Below are 15,044 nucleotides of genomic sequence, written 5' to 3'. Positions count from 1 at the left end.
CCAGACAAGATCATCAGGACTCTGTGTATGGGTGACGGCCCCTGTTCTCAATGAGGCGGAGGGATGTCACAGATCACAGATGTAATCTGAGATATCACAATCTACTAGACTACCGTAGTACCAGGACTAGCACATGCATTGCACGTGACAGACTATCACTAGACCCATATAGCTAGAGTCTCTGATATACCTCCATGTAGTTGGGCCCAAAGTAGAAGCGCTGCTGCGGCCGCGTCAGCACGGGCTTGTCGTTGTAGTTACTCAGCAGCTTGTATTCAGCCATGGACAGCGGCCCGTCCTTGGCCCACTGCTCCACGTTGGCCACGCGGGGCACCAGCTTCAGCCGGCTCCGCGTCGACGTCCTGCATGGCCGCCATTGCTCCCTCACCGGATGTTCTGTACTTTGCCCTTCATGCACGGTATTGCATGCTGGCTGGCTTGGTCTTGCCACTTAAGAGAGGAGAAAATGTAAGACACGAAGAAGAGTGCGAGCGCCAGGGTAGAAGTAAGGGCTGCATCGTTGTGCAAACAGAGTACATCAAACAAGGCAAACATCTGCCGGCCCACTAGCACTACTGATGAATGTGCATGAGGTGCAGCAGTCCAGACTGGTGTCTTATTGACAATACGTGTAAGGTACATGGTTTGCAAGGAGGGCTGCTCAACATTGAGAACCCTGGCGTGCAAAGGTTTGGGAGAATTGCTGTGATTTGGAGCTGAAGCAATAAAGAGAGTGACGCACCCATCTGATTCCGTGCCATCGTGGACAAAGCGTTGCAAGAGGCCGAGCGCAGCTTTGTTGTCCAGCATGGAGGGCTCCCAGCCTTCAGGCAGGCCAAAATAGTACACCAGGCTGTGGCCATCACCGTCGCTCTTGCCCCAGAGAGATGCCTGTCCGACACACGAGCAATTCCTCAAAAACCTTTGATGAAATATCAACAATCATCTTAGACAAGTGAAGGCTTGCGGTAAGCTCACTTCTCTTAAAGTACAATCTAAAGCTCATGCAGTTGGCCCACGCACAGCAGCGAGATGCCAGAATGAGCACAGATGGGTGTGCAGCGGGGGGCTCACCGGGTACATGGGCAACTGGATGTTCAGAATCAGCAGAGGTGGAAGCTGCTCTGGGCCCGGCAATGACCGTGCGCCAGGGCCAAGAGTGGGCGGCTGCGGCAGCTGTATGTGGCGGGATATGTGATTGATTTTGAATTCGAATGAATAGATATCACACCCCAGCAACCTGCAAAGTAGCAACAGCAGTCCATCAGCGCCACAATCAGCAGTGCTCTTTTATGCTAGGTGCTAGCAGTTGTGGAAGCGGGATGTAAATATGCCTGTAGACGGAGTGTTCGCTGGGAACCTTTCGCCTGTCCTTCATGTAGTTCACACCTCGAACCATGAACGTTCGCGCGTCCGGCTCTTCCCAGCACTCTATCCCGTCCACCCGGCCCACATTTGGCGCTTGCCGCTGCACCAACATGACACGCCAAGTTGTCTCAGTACGCCTCTATAGGCAAGTTGATCAATTTGATGCTTCCACGGGCTCGCCCCTCGCTGACACATCATCACTTCATGCACATTACAGGAGCACAGGTGTCCATGTGGGGTATAAGTTGGGCGCGCACATTAAAGGATGACCCCGCAGGAGGCTTTATTGTGCGTATGAGTCGCTTGGGCGGCGGCTGGAATGGGTGCAGGATGGACATGCAGCCCACAGTGGACTCCTCCTGCTCCATGATGGCCGCTCCATTCCCAAATGATCCCCCACCGGGCCCGTTCGCAACCAAGGTACTGCCAGGCAGTGCTTCCTGCGATAGACACCACACAGGCAGTGTCATTTGGCAGGTGAGACATACAGACTTGCCTGAGCGATGAAGATCTAAATGCACAAACAAGTTTTGGGGGAATTGAGAGAAAGTTGCGCACATCATGCGGATGAACCTTGTCGGAGGGCACTTTGTCAGGGTGACTGTCCTCATTGCTGCCTTTCAAACTTGCCCGCGCCTTTCCCTGTTGGACACCCAGTCTGGATCAGACAGAAGCTGACTGACGAAATGCCAGAGACCATGCCACAGATGCAGGAGAGCACATCAGGGCCTTATTGCCCTCGAAGTACAGGGTGCAACACTGAGAATTGTGAAAGCAAAGGAGCAGGATCAGAATGCGACTCACAATGAATGCTGCAAAGGGCGAAAAAATGGACGGGGAGTGCTCATCGCCGCTCAGTTGTGGGCTCTCCTGAGTACTGCTGGGGCCAGGTGAAGATGCAAAAGCTGAACTGGTGCTTACATTGCTGTGCCCCAATCCTGCAGGCACACATGATGCTTGATGGGTTTTCCCACAACAACAGAGAGACCGGTGGAACTGCAGGCCAGCAATAATGCTCCAAGCCTTGCTTACCATCGTCTTCCAGATCAGATTCGGCATCATGGTATGCACTGTCACCTGCAATGTACCAGCGTTGTTGAAGCTCTTCAAGGCGCTAGAAACAGCCCAAATCCAAGGGAGAAAGTAGCAGGGTGACTGTTCAGGCAAAAACAAGGGGTCACCCTCAAGAGACCATATGCATGAAGATGCTACTTACTGAGAACGCTGCTGTGTGAAACAATGCTGTTTGATGATTGTAATCGTCGCAAGGTCGTTTGCAGCGAAGTCTGGTATGTTGGTGAGCTGGCATCCCCATTTTCTGCACATTGCATTTTTTCGATCAAGCACATATCAAATCATTTCGAAATCTTTCCCAATCATTTGGACGATCTCGTTGAAGTTCATCAACGGTTGGCCCTTGTTTGACCTCAACACAAGAAGCACATGCACTCTTCCCAGCCGCTGTATGTTACAGGATGTGGAATAGAATGAGCAACGGACACAAAGATTAGGCACGCACGCAAGTGTTGCTCTGGAACTGAGCTGGCAGGCGAATGCAAGTTCTGAGCAAGAGAGTCCTTAGTCTTCTTTTTCCGCCTTGGACCTCGCAAAGAAGCCCCCAGTCCACAGCAATTAGGCATAGAGTACAGTCAGGCACATCGATTGGTGGATGGCAAGAATAGCATACTAAATCTATCCGATCGGAGAGCTTAGCTGAAATCATCCTTGGAACAAACTTGACTTCAAGACCAATGGGCAGGGCATAACACGCTTATCGAAGCTGCAGCGAAGGTGCCCTCAGATTCATCAGTGCTGCAAGTTGTCTTCGAAGCGAAAACCTTCAAATTGGTCACTGCTATCACCCTACATTGAAACAATGCGCACCCAATAAGTCCCCAGCATGGCAGTACACCCAGCCTGCCACTAAGTGATGAACCCCACAGTGCACGCGGGCACGTGCAAGCCTAGCTAGTCACACATGTGACTAGCTAGGCGACTACAGTACTGCTGTACACTGGCGGCTCTGGGAAGAAGGCAATCATTGACTGAGGCTCTACAGTCTCTGATCTGCATGGATTGATGAAAGACCCGATGAAACGCACAGGGCTATGTGCATCGAAGAACTATGCCTCTGAGTCAGCCCCTCGAAGTCTGCCAGACAATGTATATCTCATTTAATCTCAATGTTATCTATAAGGCGTACAGAGCCAAAGAACGCTGCCACTGCAATCAGTGTAGGCTGCTTTGTGGCGTCCTCCACTTCTTTAAGATCTGATGCATCCACCACCTGCACACAGGCAAATCATGGGCTCGCTCTGCACCAACGCTGTCTGTGCAGTAGAACTAGGTAAGTTCAAGAACTCCCTAGATCAACAGCGCTGTATTTCTGAGGGAGGCAAAGCGTGCAGCCCACCTCAACATAGTCAACTCTCCCTCCTGCTGCTGAGATGCGAGAAGCCACAGCATCTTGTAGCTCCTTTGGGCTCACAATCCTCCTCTCTTCCACCATCTTCCTCGCCCACTGGAAAGCATAGAAGGCCCATCAATAATATGATATCTTAGAATGAAAAAGATATTGTAAGTTGTCCTCCCAACAACGAAAGGCAAGATTAGTACTCGATGGACCTGCCTGCAGAGACTGGGAGATGCTGAGCGCCTTCTGCCGATTTTCGCTAGAGAGCAATGCATTGCGGCTGCGAGCACACAAGGCCAGTCTCAATTTCATCGAGGCACACAGCTTTCGAGAAGACACAATTCAGCAATCGCGGCAGCAATTCACCCCGGGCACATCCCTTGAATATTGGGAGTTCTCAGTAAGCAGAATGCACACTAGTCATGAGGTAGCCCTGAGCAGCACCTGCTCATGGCTAGGCCGTCGTCCTCTCGCATGATGGGCATGCCGACCACTTCCACTGCAAAGTTCAGATCCCTTGCCATCCTCTGGAGGACAAGCAGCTGCTGATAGTCCTTCCGCCCAAAGACTGCAAGATCCGGCTCTGTGATATTGAAGAGCTTTGCAACAATCTGCAAACATTGGAAGGGTCAGCAGCCCTGTGGATCCCCTTCGCCGCTCGAGCTCAGCATTCCAATCGAAAGATATGCCCTCGAGAGGTTGGGCAGGTCACCGTGGCTACCCCTCTGAAGAAGTGAGGCCGTGACTGCCCACAAAGCGGCTGCTGAAGCTGTTCAACCTGAATGAAGGTTTCGTGAGCGCCTTTCTGATGCTCACCAGCACCCACCACATTTCCAGCATCGCTGCCGTCTGCACTGCCACTTCCTGCAGGTCATCAATTAGTTGACCCAACCTTTGCAGCCTCTGGGTGTGCTCTACAGGATTGGAGCCATTCGTAACTGGTTCTGGCATACCTGAGGCATACAGCCGCACTGGGGCAAAGACAGCATTGACTCCTAGGCTTGTGAGCTTCTGCATGTCGCCCTCCTGACACAGGCAGCTCCCTGCTTGAAATCTTCACATCCTGTGTCTACAGTGATAGTCTAAGAAATATTGCGACCTGAGTGTCACTCACCTCATCGCGAGGATACACCCCGAAGTCTTCGTGCTGCGCAAACTGCAAAGACCAGTCTTGGTGAGTAAGTTGCCACCAGAGAAACTTGAACCTCAAGCAGCAAGCAGGCTTTTGAGGTATCACCTGTGTAGGATTGACGTAAACTGAGACAATCACAACCTCTGCCAAGTCCCTACAGGTCAGGAGACATAGGTCACCTCACCGGGCTGGTCAGGGATGCTGCATTTGATCAGGCCTCTGACACTTACCTCGCAGCCTTGATGAGGGACAAATGTCCTTGATGTAAGTATCCCTGTGATCACCAGTAGCTGATGAGCAATTGCAGGCTGAACTGGAGCAGGGTGCAAAGAGAGCAGATCAAGATCGTTGTTCACCATTGTAGGGACCAGCGCTATCCGGCGCCCTAGTTTCCTCTGCTCCCGAGAAAACTCGCGCATGCTCTGTGGTTCAGTGAACACTTTGGGCTGCACGGTATCTGATACCATGTTGCTATGTTGCCAACGACAGAAATACGTTGCGTGCGAAATTCCTCCGATTCGGTTCGTCAGCACAACGGTTCTTGGCGACGTGGTACATAGAATTTCAGATGCGAAATTAATGTTCGCGAGCGAGAGTGCGATGGAATTCATATCTGAACATGAAACCCTACAGCTTAGGAAAAGCCCTGCACGTGCACGCTGTTGCAGGCGGTGATTTCGTTCTCAAATAGTTTCCAGATCATCGTTCACGCAGGACTTTTTCTTCCAGTGTGAGGGAATTCGCTTTTGGAAAACCATGGATTCTGACTCCAGCAGTGAAGATGAAGACACGAACATCTAGTGAGTAAACCTCTTCATCATCTTTGCTCCTGCCTGCTTGAGCTGCGATATTGTAATATGCATGTATTAAAGAGTATATGATGCTTGCAGCTTGATGCACAATGCGGCAGAGGCTGGAAATCTGGAGGCAATCAGAACCCTTTTGGTGCGCTCTCTTGCTTTCTCTGTTCTTGATCTCGATGGATACAAAGTGTGAGCGTCAGAGAACTCTTTACATATGACATCGTTGCTGCAGGCGTCGGATACTGAGCAGCCAAAATTGCGTGTCAGGGATCTGGACCAATGCACCCCTTTGCAGCTCAGTCTCTTGCATGGTATGGATCCATTACAAAAACGAACATGCCTGATTGAGAAATCAAGGCATATATGTTGAGTTATGTGATTATGATTTGAGAGCTGGAGACCTAGGATGGCACATCCACGAAACAGGGGAATTTGTGCAGGGCACCTTGCTGTTGCCGCAGCACTGCTAGAGAAAAGCCCGACACAGGTCAACAGCCGGTGCGAGGGGGCGCTGCCGCTGCACATGGTAGCATGCTTGTCGGCCTTGCCTGCCAGACGGCAGTTCAGCGCCGAGGCAGCAAGGCTGCTCCTACAGCATGATGCATCAGTCTTTGACAGGTAAAGCAGAATGGATGCATCAGCTACAGGGGAACATTCCTGTACAATATGGGCAGCAGTGAGTCAGGTTGCTGCATGTGCTCTGTACCAAGCTGTGTGCTGCTTGGTTCAGAGATGACCATGGGAGGCTCCCACTGCATTGGGCAGCTGCCAGTGGCTGTGCAGAGGTGGCCCAGGCCCTCTTAGATGGCGCTCAGGCCGCCAGGACAACAGATCCCGCACCCACAATCGAGAGTGGCGAGCCGGCAGATGCCCTCGATGACACACCTTCGACAGAGGTCAAGGTGAGCGCAGCTCCCCTAAGTCTTGAATTCCTGACTGCCCTTCAGAGATGTCCCAAGCTCTGCCGCCATTCATAGAGCAAGTCTTTATCAAGGGCCACTTGATCATGTGCAGGACAAGCAGGGAAACACCCCGTTGCATCTGGGTGCTCGGGCTCGCTGCCCTGAGCTGCTGTCAGTCCTCCTGCAAGGCCACGGGACTGCTGCAGCACATCTAAAGAACCATGATGGCCAGGTTCCGCTGCACCTGGCAGCCAAGTCGGGCAATGTGGACGCTGTGAGGGCCTTGTTGCAGGCGAATCCCAGCACTGCCGCCAACAGGGACGTGAGGGGCTTCACCGCCCTGGAATGGGCCGCCAAGCGCGGTCATCAGGTGCTTTCTCCCTTTGTTCAGACTGCAGATGGAGCTTTCTATGGATCGTCCGCATTGCTTATAATTTCCACATTTGAGGGGTGTATGTCAAGTCGAGTAAGCGTCATGCTGACTGCTGTTGCGTGCTGGGCGTGCGCAGGATGTTGTTGCGGTGTTCAGCAATGCGGAGTGCAATGGACACAGGGGTGGTCAGCTTCAGACACTGCTAGTGGCCCCTGACGAGTGCCACCTGCACAACACGTGCCCCTTCCCCATACTGCGCGGCAGCCGCCCTCCTCCCCCAGAGAATATTAAACGCCTGCACGTCCTCACAGACTCAGGCAAGCCCCTCGGCATCCCACATTCTTGCATCCAATTGTCACATCAACAGGCTTGCATGTGCCCAAGCAAGGAATAATCTTTGTATTTTATGGACAGTTCTCTCAGGAGTCAGTGCACTACAGCAGTGAGCAATGGGCGCACAGGGGTATCTCTGTAATGTAAGGACAGCTCTTCAGTAGTCAGTGCACTACAGCAGTGAGCATAGGGATACCCTTGCAATTCTGGTGAGCTCTTCAGGAGTCAGTACAGCAGTGAGCATAAGCGCAAAGAGGGGTGGACTGCGATGCAGAGCTGGGCATCCTGCGGAGCGCGGAGTTTGCGGATCTGGAGTGGGAGACGTGGCCGCCGCACGCGCGCATCACGGACATCCTGCGCGTGCATGAGTGGTCGTACGTGCGCACCCTGCAGAACACCTGCGGCGCGCTGGAGGGCCAAGAGCTGGGCCACCTGGACGGCGACACCGCCCTCTCCGCCGGCAGCTTCACGGCCGCCTTGGCCGCCGCCGGCGCAGTCATCGCCGCTGTTGACCGCGTCGTGAAACAGCAGGTGCCCTCATTGGTCGTACCCTTAAGAACAGCAAGTGGAACAGCACATCTTCCACCTTGATATGGCTCTGTTTTTCTTTTACTTCTTCTCAAGGAAGAGGAGCCTGTGTTGCAGTCAGTCTGGTTCCAGGAACACACATCTCAAACCCTTGAATGGCTGTGGGTATCTTCTGTGGGTGATTCTCTTCATGGAGCTAGAATAGTAGATGCAGCAGACCCTCTCTTGGTCAGGCATGTTTATAAGGTGGATCTACATCGCGTGCAGGTTCGGAGCGCGTTCTGTGCGGTGCGGCCGCCGGGGCACCATGCAGGCCCCACTGGGGTGGTGCCATGCGCGAACGAACCCACCGGCAGCCACGGCTTCTGCCTGTTCAGCAACCTGGCCATTGGCGCTGCATACGCCATGACCCACTACCAAGATGCAGGTTTGCTCTCTCTTCCCTCCTACATGCCATTTATTTCAAATTATCACATAGCCTGTCACCTCCCAACGATTTTGCAATCAATGACTGGGCAGAGTGACAGTGATGTAAGGTATGCATCATGTGGACTGCTGGCGCTTTGCTCGTTCTTACTCAATTGCCAGGAGGGTCAGGAGCGGGCAGAGGAGAGTTGCCAACGTGGTGCGCTGGTGTGGCAGGCATTCAGCGGGTGGCGCTGCTGGACTTTGACGTGCATCACGGCAACGGCACTCAGGCATGCATCGGCAACACGGTACCAACCCTGGTCAACTACAACTTCCAAACGCCCCTCAGCCAGGGCTCCCAGACCTTCCCAAAGTACAAGCCCTGGCGCGACACTGACGACCCCGATAATATCTTCTTCGCCAGGTGCACCTGCACTCCTGCCACCTGCAGCTGCTACTAACTCGAACTTGAACGCTTCAGCTGTCCTATGAATAGCTGTCCTAGTGAGGATGCACTTACTCCTTGAGACATTGACTCTAACTCTGGTGCGGCGTCAAGATATACCCCAAGCTCTGACCGGTTGCATGCATCTGTACGCAGCGTGCAAGGCTATGGCCAGCCGGCCGCGGGGCACTGGTTCTACCCGGGCTCCGGAGCGACCTGCGACACTCGGCCGCCGCCGCCGAAGCAGCCGCAGCACGGCACGCCCGCGCCGGGCCGGGACTCCGAGGACGGCGCTGCAGCCGGTAGCCCCTTGGAGGAGGACATTGAGGAGGACCCCGATGGAGAGTTCTCCGCCTCCACGCAGCCAGGCGACAACCCCCTCCGCATCATCAACGTCGGCATCCCTGGACCAGGTTTGTCTGCAAATCTGGACTGGTTGTTATCTGTGTAAGCACAGTATTACTGGCAATTATTCAATTCCTACCTCTGTGAGCACAATTTTTCTGGCAGCGGCAGCACAGTCTCAGGGAGGCAAGCAGTACATTCTGCAGAGCAGATATGGGCAGGAGAAGCTCAAGTCGGGAACGCGCCTGCTTGTGAGGGACTCCTTCACAAGAGCTGGTGTGTGGGCAGGTGGGCGTGTGCCGACGTGGCGGCGGGCGTGGCGCGACAAGATTCTGCCGGCGCTGGTGCGCTTCCAGCCGGACCTCATCTTCATTTCCGCGGGCTTTGACGCGCACCGCAAGGACTCCATCAACAACCGCTTCATTGGCATCCAGGAGAAGGACTATGAGTGGCTCACCTCCCAGATCGTGCAGGTGACACCCTGGCCCAGACACTAAAGCACATCATTCGGATAGTGATAAACGTGCATCCCATGCCCTGTACTGTGACGCCCAATGCCTCAAAGACTGGCTCCTACAGCCATTCCATGAAAGTCTGACAGGAGCTGACTGCAACAAGGGCCTCAGTGAAGAAGGGCTAGGCTAATTCTTCACAAGCATGAGGTGGATAGTGATGGCGAGTGGCTGACAGCACTCCGTAATTGTTGCCTCTGCCATTGTGTTTATATTGGGTATTGTGGTCTATCGGTGGTTACTAGATTAGGAATGGCTGGTGCGGGCAGGTGGCGAATCGGTGCTGCGAGGGGCGAGTGGTGAGTGTGCTGGAGGGCGGCTACCGCACTCAGGGCCAGGTCGTGTCCGCCTTCTCGCGCTCCGTGGCCGCCCACGTGCGCGCCCTCGCAGAGCCCAACCACCAGGTGCCGCCACCTGCGCTACCCTTGCCTTTGTATTTCAAGTCATCCAAGGCCTACCTCTGCCCCAGAACTGCATGTGGCATGTGCCTTGCGCCGTTGGAGTGGGCCTCCTAGTGCAGCTTCTCCACTGCATGGAATGAGTGCAGATGGTGTTTGCCTTGCTGCGAAACATAATTCAAAGCAATGAAGGGGGACGACCGTTTGCGAAGTGGTTGGCTGGGGCGCTGATGGGTGGGCTGCTGTGCGGGGCCTTCACAGAAATGGGATGCAGCGGACTGGCGGTGGGAGCGAGAGTACGAGCGGCAGCAGAAGCTCAAGGCAGAGGCGGCCAAGCAGGCCGCGGCGGAGGCCGAGAAGGCAAAGATGCAGGAGCGCCTGGAAGCTCTTGCGGCGCAGACCGCGGCTGAGGAGGCCGCCGCCGACACCGCTGCCGCCGAGCCCAATGGTGCGAGGATGCCCATTTTGCTGTACCCATGTGCCTGTGCTCATGTCATGTGAAATTGGCAGCGTCTTGGTATAAATATGGCGAGACAATATGAAGTGTGGATTCTGTGGCAGCGCATGTGTGAGTCCTGGGCTGCAAAGTAAAAATGAGGCGTGGTGTCTGGGGCGCAGGAGCTGCAGAGGAGGGGCAGCCGGACAGGAAGAGGCGGCGGCGATCTGGCACAGTGGACTACAGGGCGCTGGATGAACAGCTGCGTGCAGAGCGCGAGGCGCAGGAAGACACTAAACCCGCAGATGCCAAAGCTGAGTGATGCAGCAGGATCACAGACTTCTCTGCGGTGTTCAGCTGATGTCTTAGAGTCCTTCATTGCACATCTGTTCACTAAAGGGCTCAATATTTCATAGATGTACTGCCTCTCTCGTGCCAACCAACAGGCGGGTAATGGAGGTGTCATTTTTGAAGGCTCTGGACCTGCAGTATTCATTCCCTCAACAAGGCAGATAGTCTGCAATTGCCTTGGCATGCCAATGGGGCAATTGCTACATGGCTTTCAATGGTGTCGATGTGGGCAAGAGAATCACTCTTGGATTGTTCACTTGCAACTTTGCCTGGTTTAACCCTGGGCTTTTGGAATTTTTGTCACGGTGGCGCTGTACAAGCTTGAGTCTGACAGCTGAGCTTGTCGGTAACAGGGAATAGGAATGGTTTTAGCAGATTGCCCCGTCTGCTGCAGCATTTGAATAAATCCCTCCATGACGCATCCGCATTTCATAACCCATCTGATGCCGTGCACGTGCAGATCTGATCTAACTCAAATTTTGTATTTGCACTGCAATCAGTGAAGGCTGCCAGGCACTGTCACCATTTTTGGAACCCACGTGACATCCGATAACACTGCATGCTAAAGACGCCTTTCCATATTATGAACTTCACCAGGAAGGGACAAAGGAGGATTGAAATGAGGGAGGAGATATTAGATCCAAGCTGCCCATGACTGGCCAATGGGAGGCATCTGTTCACCCTTAAGAAATGCAACCCTAACCCTAAAAACTGGGCGTCGACCAAATGACCACTCAGTGGTCAGAGTTTCAGGAAGGCGTGTGGCATTGACGAGCGAAAAAAGAGCATTTCTTTTAAACCATACGTGCTTGCTCAATTGTATTTTGTATTATCTGGTATTCTGCGGAGTTGGCTGTCAGAGATCCTTACCGATCGGTGGTATGAACCGCGTAGCTTTCAGAGCCTATCCTGCCAGCTGCCAGTCACACATAACAAATAGGTGTAGACACCGGCATCGAAGCGTGTTCACAGAGCCGCCAGGACCATCGAGATCCTATCGATTGTGTTCTGCAGCTTCACCATCTATAGCTTCATGGCATTCTTTCGCCCAAGCACCTGGGATTTGTGAATTGAAAGAACAGTACAGCAGTACCAATGGTAAGAAACAATATTTTACACAATATCTAATACCACGTCTTCACCATTTCATTGTTGGGAGGCCCCTTCTGAAATTGCAGGAGGATACGATGCCTTGGAAATCAATAGCTTGCTAGTGCTCTGAAGCTATCAATTACTCTTGGTCATAATAAGCATCACTACTTTCCCAGGAACCTGTTTGAGGACGCGGCGAGTCACGAGGATGGGTAACAAGTCAGGAACAGGGCCCTTCACACCAATTGTCGTCGTTGTGCGCAACGCTATGGGAAAGAAAGAGTTCAACCAATTTAGAGGGAAGGCTATATCCCTACATTCTCAAGGTATGCCTCTGGACTGATCCAAATCAACGCTGTGTCACAGGGCTTGGTACTATGTGCGCTCTCATTGGTGGAACGCGCATGAAGGAAGCATTTTGCCCATCTTCATTGCTGTGTGCTGCAGTAATAAAAACCTTTGGAGCACAGATTGGAGCAGAACAGAAGCAGGTGCAAGGGCTGATCAGGCTAGCAAAGAAAAACGGGGAGAAGTTGGGCTTCCTATCATAATGGATAAATGAGCAGCAAATTGTCTTTCTGGTTCCTGAGAGAGCGCTTGCAGGCTTGTGAGAAGGAGAGAGCGAGAGACACAAAGACTTAGTTAGTAGGTGTGTGACAATGGTAGGCAGCGCAACAGGGACATCATTTATTGTTGTCCGTTACTGATCATGATTATGCAGCTGCTCTTTTGTTAGGGCCACTTTCCATCTGCTTTAGCATTACTGTGGTTATGGTCATCCATTGACGGACATATACTATTAACATAGTTGTTAGCAGAATTGTGAAAGAACATTCTGCCACCACTGCCGGTGTTGTGATCACTAGCTGATGACTTGTTGAGGCATCATGAGTTGTCGAGTTGCCAGTGGATGAGCACGATGACAGCAATCCTCGCTTTGAAATGAGTCTAGTCAACCCAGTGAATATTCTTTCAATGAACGACTGCATCTGAGTAACAGTGGCTAGGAACAATGGCAAGTATGAGTTTAAATCAAGATGTAAGTCAAGTTGTGCTTGCTGCATTCCTTTGGAAGTCTGAGATGAGTCAAATCTACAATGCGATTGAGTCAAGGCCTAGCTTTGCGGAATTTGGTTCAAGGCAATAATTTAGAGACAGAGATGATGGACCTGCACTCAAGAGGCAAGATCCTGTTCATCTATTCGTTTGCTCATTTTGCTTGGGTTCTCTTCCTCTCTTCTTTCCTTTGCTCTTTCCATGCTCTTTGTTCTGAATAGCGACACTGACATCCAGCCTGGAGATCCGGCCTTCTTGGGACAATTCTGCATCAATCCTTGTCTGACCTGCATGAGTAGCAAATCCAATTCAATTACATTCGTCCTGACTTTGCCCACACTGTGGTCAGCAATTTAGGCCAAGGCAGGCCACCTGTCTAAGGCAAGGCAGGCCGGGTACGATGTGTGGTGGAGGAGAGCATCAAGCGGGCAGCGGCACTGGGTGCTGTGCGCTCCAGCGGATGACTGGCTGCGCGTCCGGCAGGGCGTCCACTACTGTGCAGAGGAGGGTTAATTGCTCCGAAGGGGATTGTCACCTGTGGCTTGCCTCTGCGGCTGCTCCGGGACTTGCATTGAGTCTAAAAAGTCTGCTGCGTCGTCTGTGGGTGACTTTGATGGCGCCTCTGTGTGCTGTGATTCTTTTACTCTCTTGCCAGGATTCCTTGCCTGCAGTCACACCAGTCCCCATAAGGACCGCTTTGGCATGCACTGCTGACATGCAATTGCAGCCTTGCTAGCAAGGACCAGGTACATGGGATGATAGAGCACCTTCTTCAGGGCAGAGCGTTGCTCTGCGGTCAGCTCTGGGATAGCATTGCTGATGAAGCGATTAGCTGCTGAGACATTCACTTCCAGTGAGCGCTTGTGCTCCTTGAACCATTTCTGGGACTCCACTTTGTGTATCTTCTTCTTATAGAGTCTCAGACGTTCCTGCAACACACGCGCAATAGCTAAACACAAAGAATGGAATGTGATGGTATATCCTTGCAAAAATGTGCGCATGCGGTGTTGAAGTAGGCTGACCATGTCTTTTGCGTGTGGGCTGTCTTCCACATCTTCGCCACTCAAGCGGATGTAGCACTGGTAGAGAGAACTGACACTTTGTGCCAGTAGAAGGTGCTGTGTTGCTTGTTCCAGCGGTATCACCTGACAAAGAGCAGGAGCCACCATGATGATCCAGATCGTCACGCACCCTGAACAGCGTGTCTCCTGACACACATATGTTGATATGTAATATAGACTTCTGACTGACTGACCTGAGCTGTGTCATTCTTATCATCCAGCACCAAATACTGAGAAAGCAGGTCCTCAATTGCTTTAATTGCTGCCTGCATACACAAGAAAACCTTAGAGAACGACAAATTATAATTATGTGTCGCCTAGATGATGAAGGCAAACATCCTCCAAAATGCAGAAATGTGAACTGCAAGTGTCAGATCAGTTTCTTACTTTGCAGGATCCCAGTTGTTGAGCGGCGTCAGCAGACAGCATCAGCCTAGGAGATCAATGGTACTCAATAATGCAATCTTTTCCAGTTGAAGAGTGACGTTCTTTAAAGAAAGACAAATGTTAGGACAAATCTATGTTCCTCTTTCCTTTGCTTTCCTCAGGCACGCCGTTGCAGATCCGCTCACACACAACCGCTCCTGACACCCATTGCCAGATTTCATCTGGCCAGAGCTCCATGGACAAAGCTTCACGCCATCATAAATCCTCTTCTACGATATGTAGGGAGTGAGGCTTGTCCTGGAGGACCGCGCACTTTCTGCTGCACTCATTGACACAGAACTGCCTGCGCGGGAAGCTTCCTTAAGTCCATGCCGCGGCGCGCACTGCGCTTCCTGACAGGCCTGTGCTTCCTAGGAAAGCGGCTGCCACAGCTGCGGCCGGCGGGCGGCAAGGACCGGCACGTGGTCACCTCGCGTAAGATACCCCGCGCTTTCTGGCAGATTGGAGGCCGTGAGATTCATGCACCTGATGAGAACGCTGGCTTCGATTTTGTTCGCCACTAAAAACGCTGATGCCAAACTATCATAGCATGATGCTAGACGTGGTGACACTGTTGATGTCACATTATTACGGTGGTATAAATCTTGCCGGCTGCAACTAGATACTCGTACTGCGCCGTAAACAATGCCATCAGTGATCGG

At 52.5% G+C, this 15,044-nt stretch overlaps 4 protein-coding genes across 4 annotated transcripts; 2 read left to right on the top strand and 2 right to left on the bottom strand.

The window, feature by feature from the left end:
• Positions 1-3,538: 3,538 nt before the first annotated feature.
• On the bottom strand, positions 3,539-5,380 carry COCSUDRAFT_12975 (Pantoate--beta-alanine ligase; the record flags this gene model as incomplete). The annotated part of the gene is made up of 10 exons (XM_005650478.1): positions 3,539-3,655; positions 3,782-3,867; positions 3,994-4,061; positions 4,226-4,392; positions 4,494-4,586; positions 4,721-4,807; positions 4,896-4,937; positions 5,019-5,067; positions 5,144-5,187; positions 5,270-5,380. The coding sequence occupies 10 exons, from the start codon at positions 5,378-5,380 to the stop codon at positions 3,539-3,541; spliced, it is 864 nt and encodes a 287-aa protein (XP_005650535.1).
• Positions 5,381-5,622: 242 nt separating this feature from the next.
• COCSUDRAFT_46451 (Arginase/deacetylase) lies at positions 5,623-10,718 on the top strand (the record flags this gene model as incomplete). Its single annotated transcript, XM_005650477.1, has 15 exons — positions 5,623-5,713; positions 5,804-5,858; positions 5,949-6,027; positions 6,157-6,334; positions 6,447-6,618; positions 6,731-6,988; positions 7,128-7,308; positions 7,599-7,855; positions 8,120-8,279; positions 8,495-8,684; positions 8,862-9,118; positions 9,339-9,523; positions 9,832-9,966; positions 10,222-10,408; positions 10,579-10,718. Exons 1-15 carry the CDS (start codon positions 5,670-5,672, stop codon positions 10,716-10,718), a joined length of 2,478 nt encoding a protein of 825 aa, XP_005650534.1. The 5' UTR covers positions 5,623-5,669.
• A 1,308-nt stretch (positions 10,719-12,026) lies between these two features.
• On the top strand, positions 12,027-12,390 carry COCSUDRAFT_12698 (hypothetical protein; the record flags this gene model as incomplete). The annotated part of the gene is made up of 2 exons (XM_005650476.1): positions 12,027-12,165; positions 12,287-12,390. Coding segments are annotated over 2 exons (243 nt in total), but the record flags the coding sequence as incomplete, so codon positions are not given.
• Positions 12,391-13,315: 925 nt separating this feature from the next.
• COCSUDRAFT_60985 (hypothetical protein) lies at positions 13,316-14,551 on the bottom strand (the record flags this gene model as incomplete). The annotated part of the gene is made up of 5 exons (XM_005650475.1): positions 13,316-13,389; positions 13,431-13,560; positions 13,663-13,824; positions 14,151-14,222; positions 14,546-14,551. The coding sequence occupies 5 exons, from the start codon at positions 14,549-14,551 to the stop codon at positions 13,316-13,318; spliced, it is 444 nt and encodes a 147-aa protein (XP_005650532.1).
• Between the last annotated feature and the right edge of the window lie 493 nt (positions 14,552-15,044).

The sequence above is a fragment of the Coccomyxa subellipsoidea genome (assembly GCF_000258705.1).
Source record: "Coccomyxa subellipsoidea C-169, whole genome shotgun sequence".
NCBI lineage: Eukaryota > Viridiplantae > Chlorophyta > Trebouxiophyceae > Coccomyxaceae > Coccomyxa > Coccomyxa subellipsoidea.
Note: the sequence above shows the minus strand (reverse complement) of the source record. Positions and strands in the feature narration are given on the sequence as shown.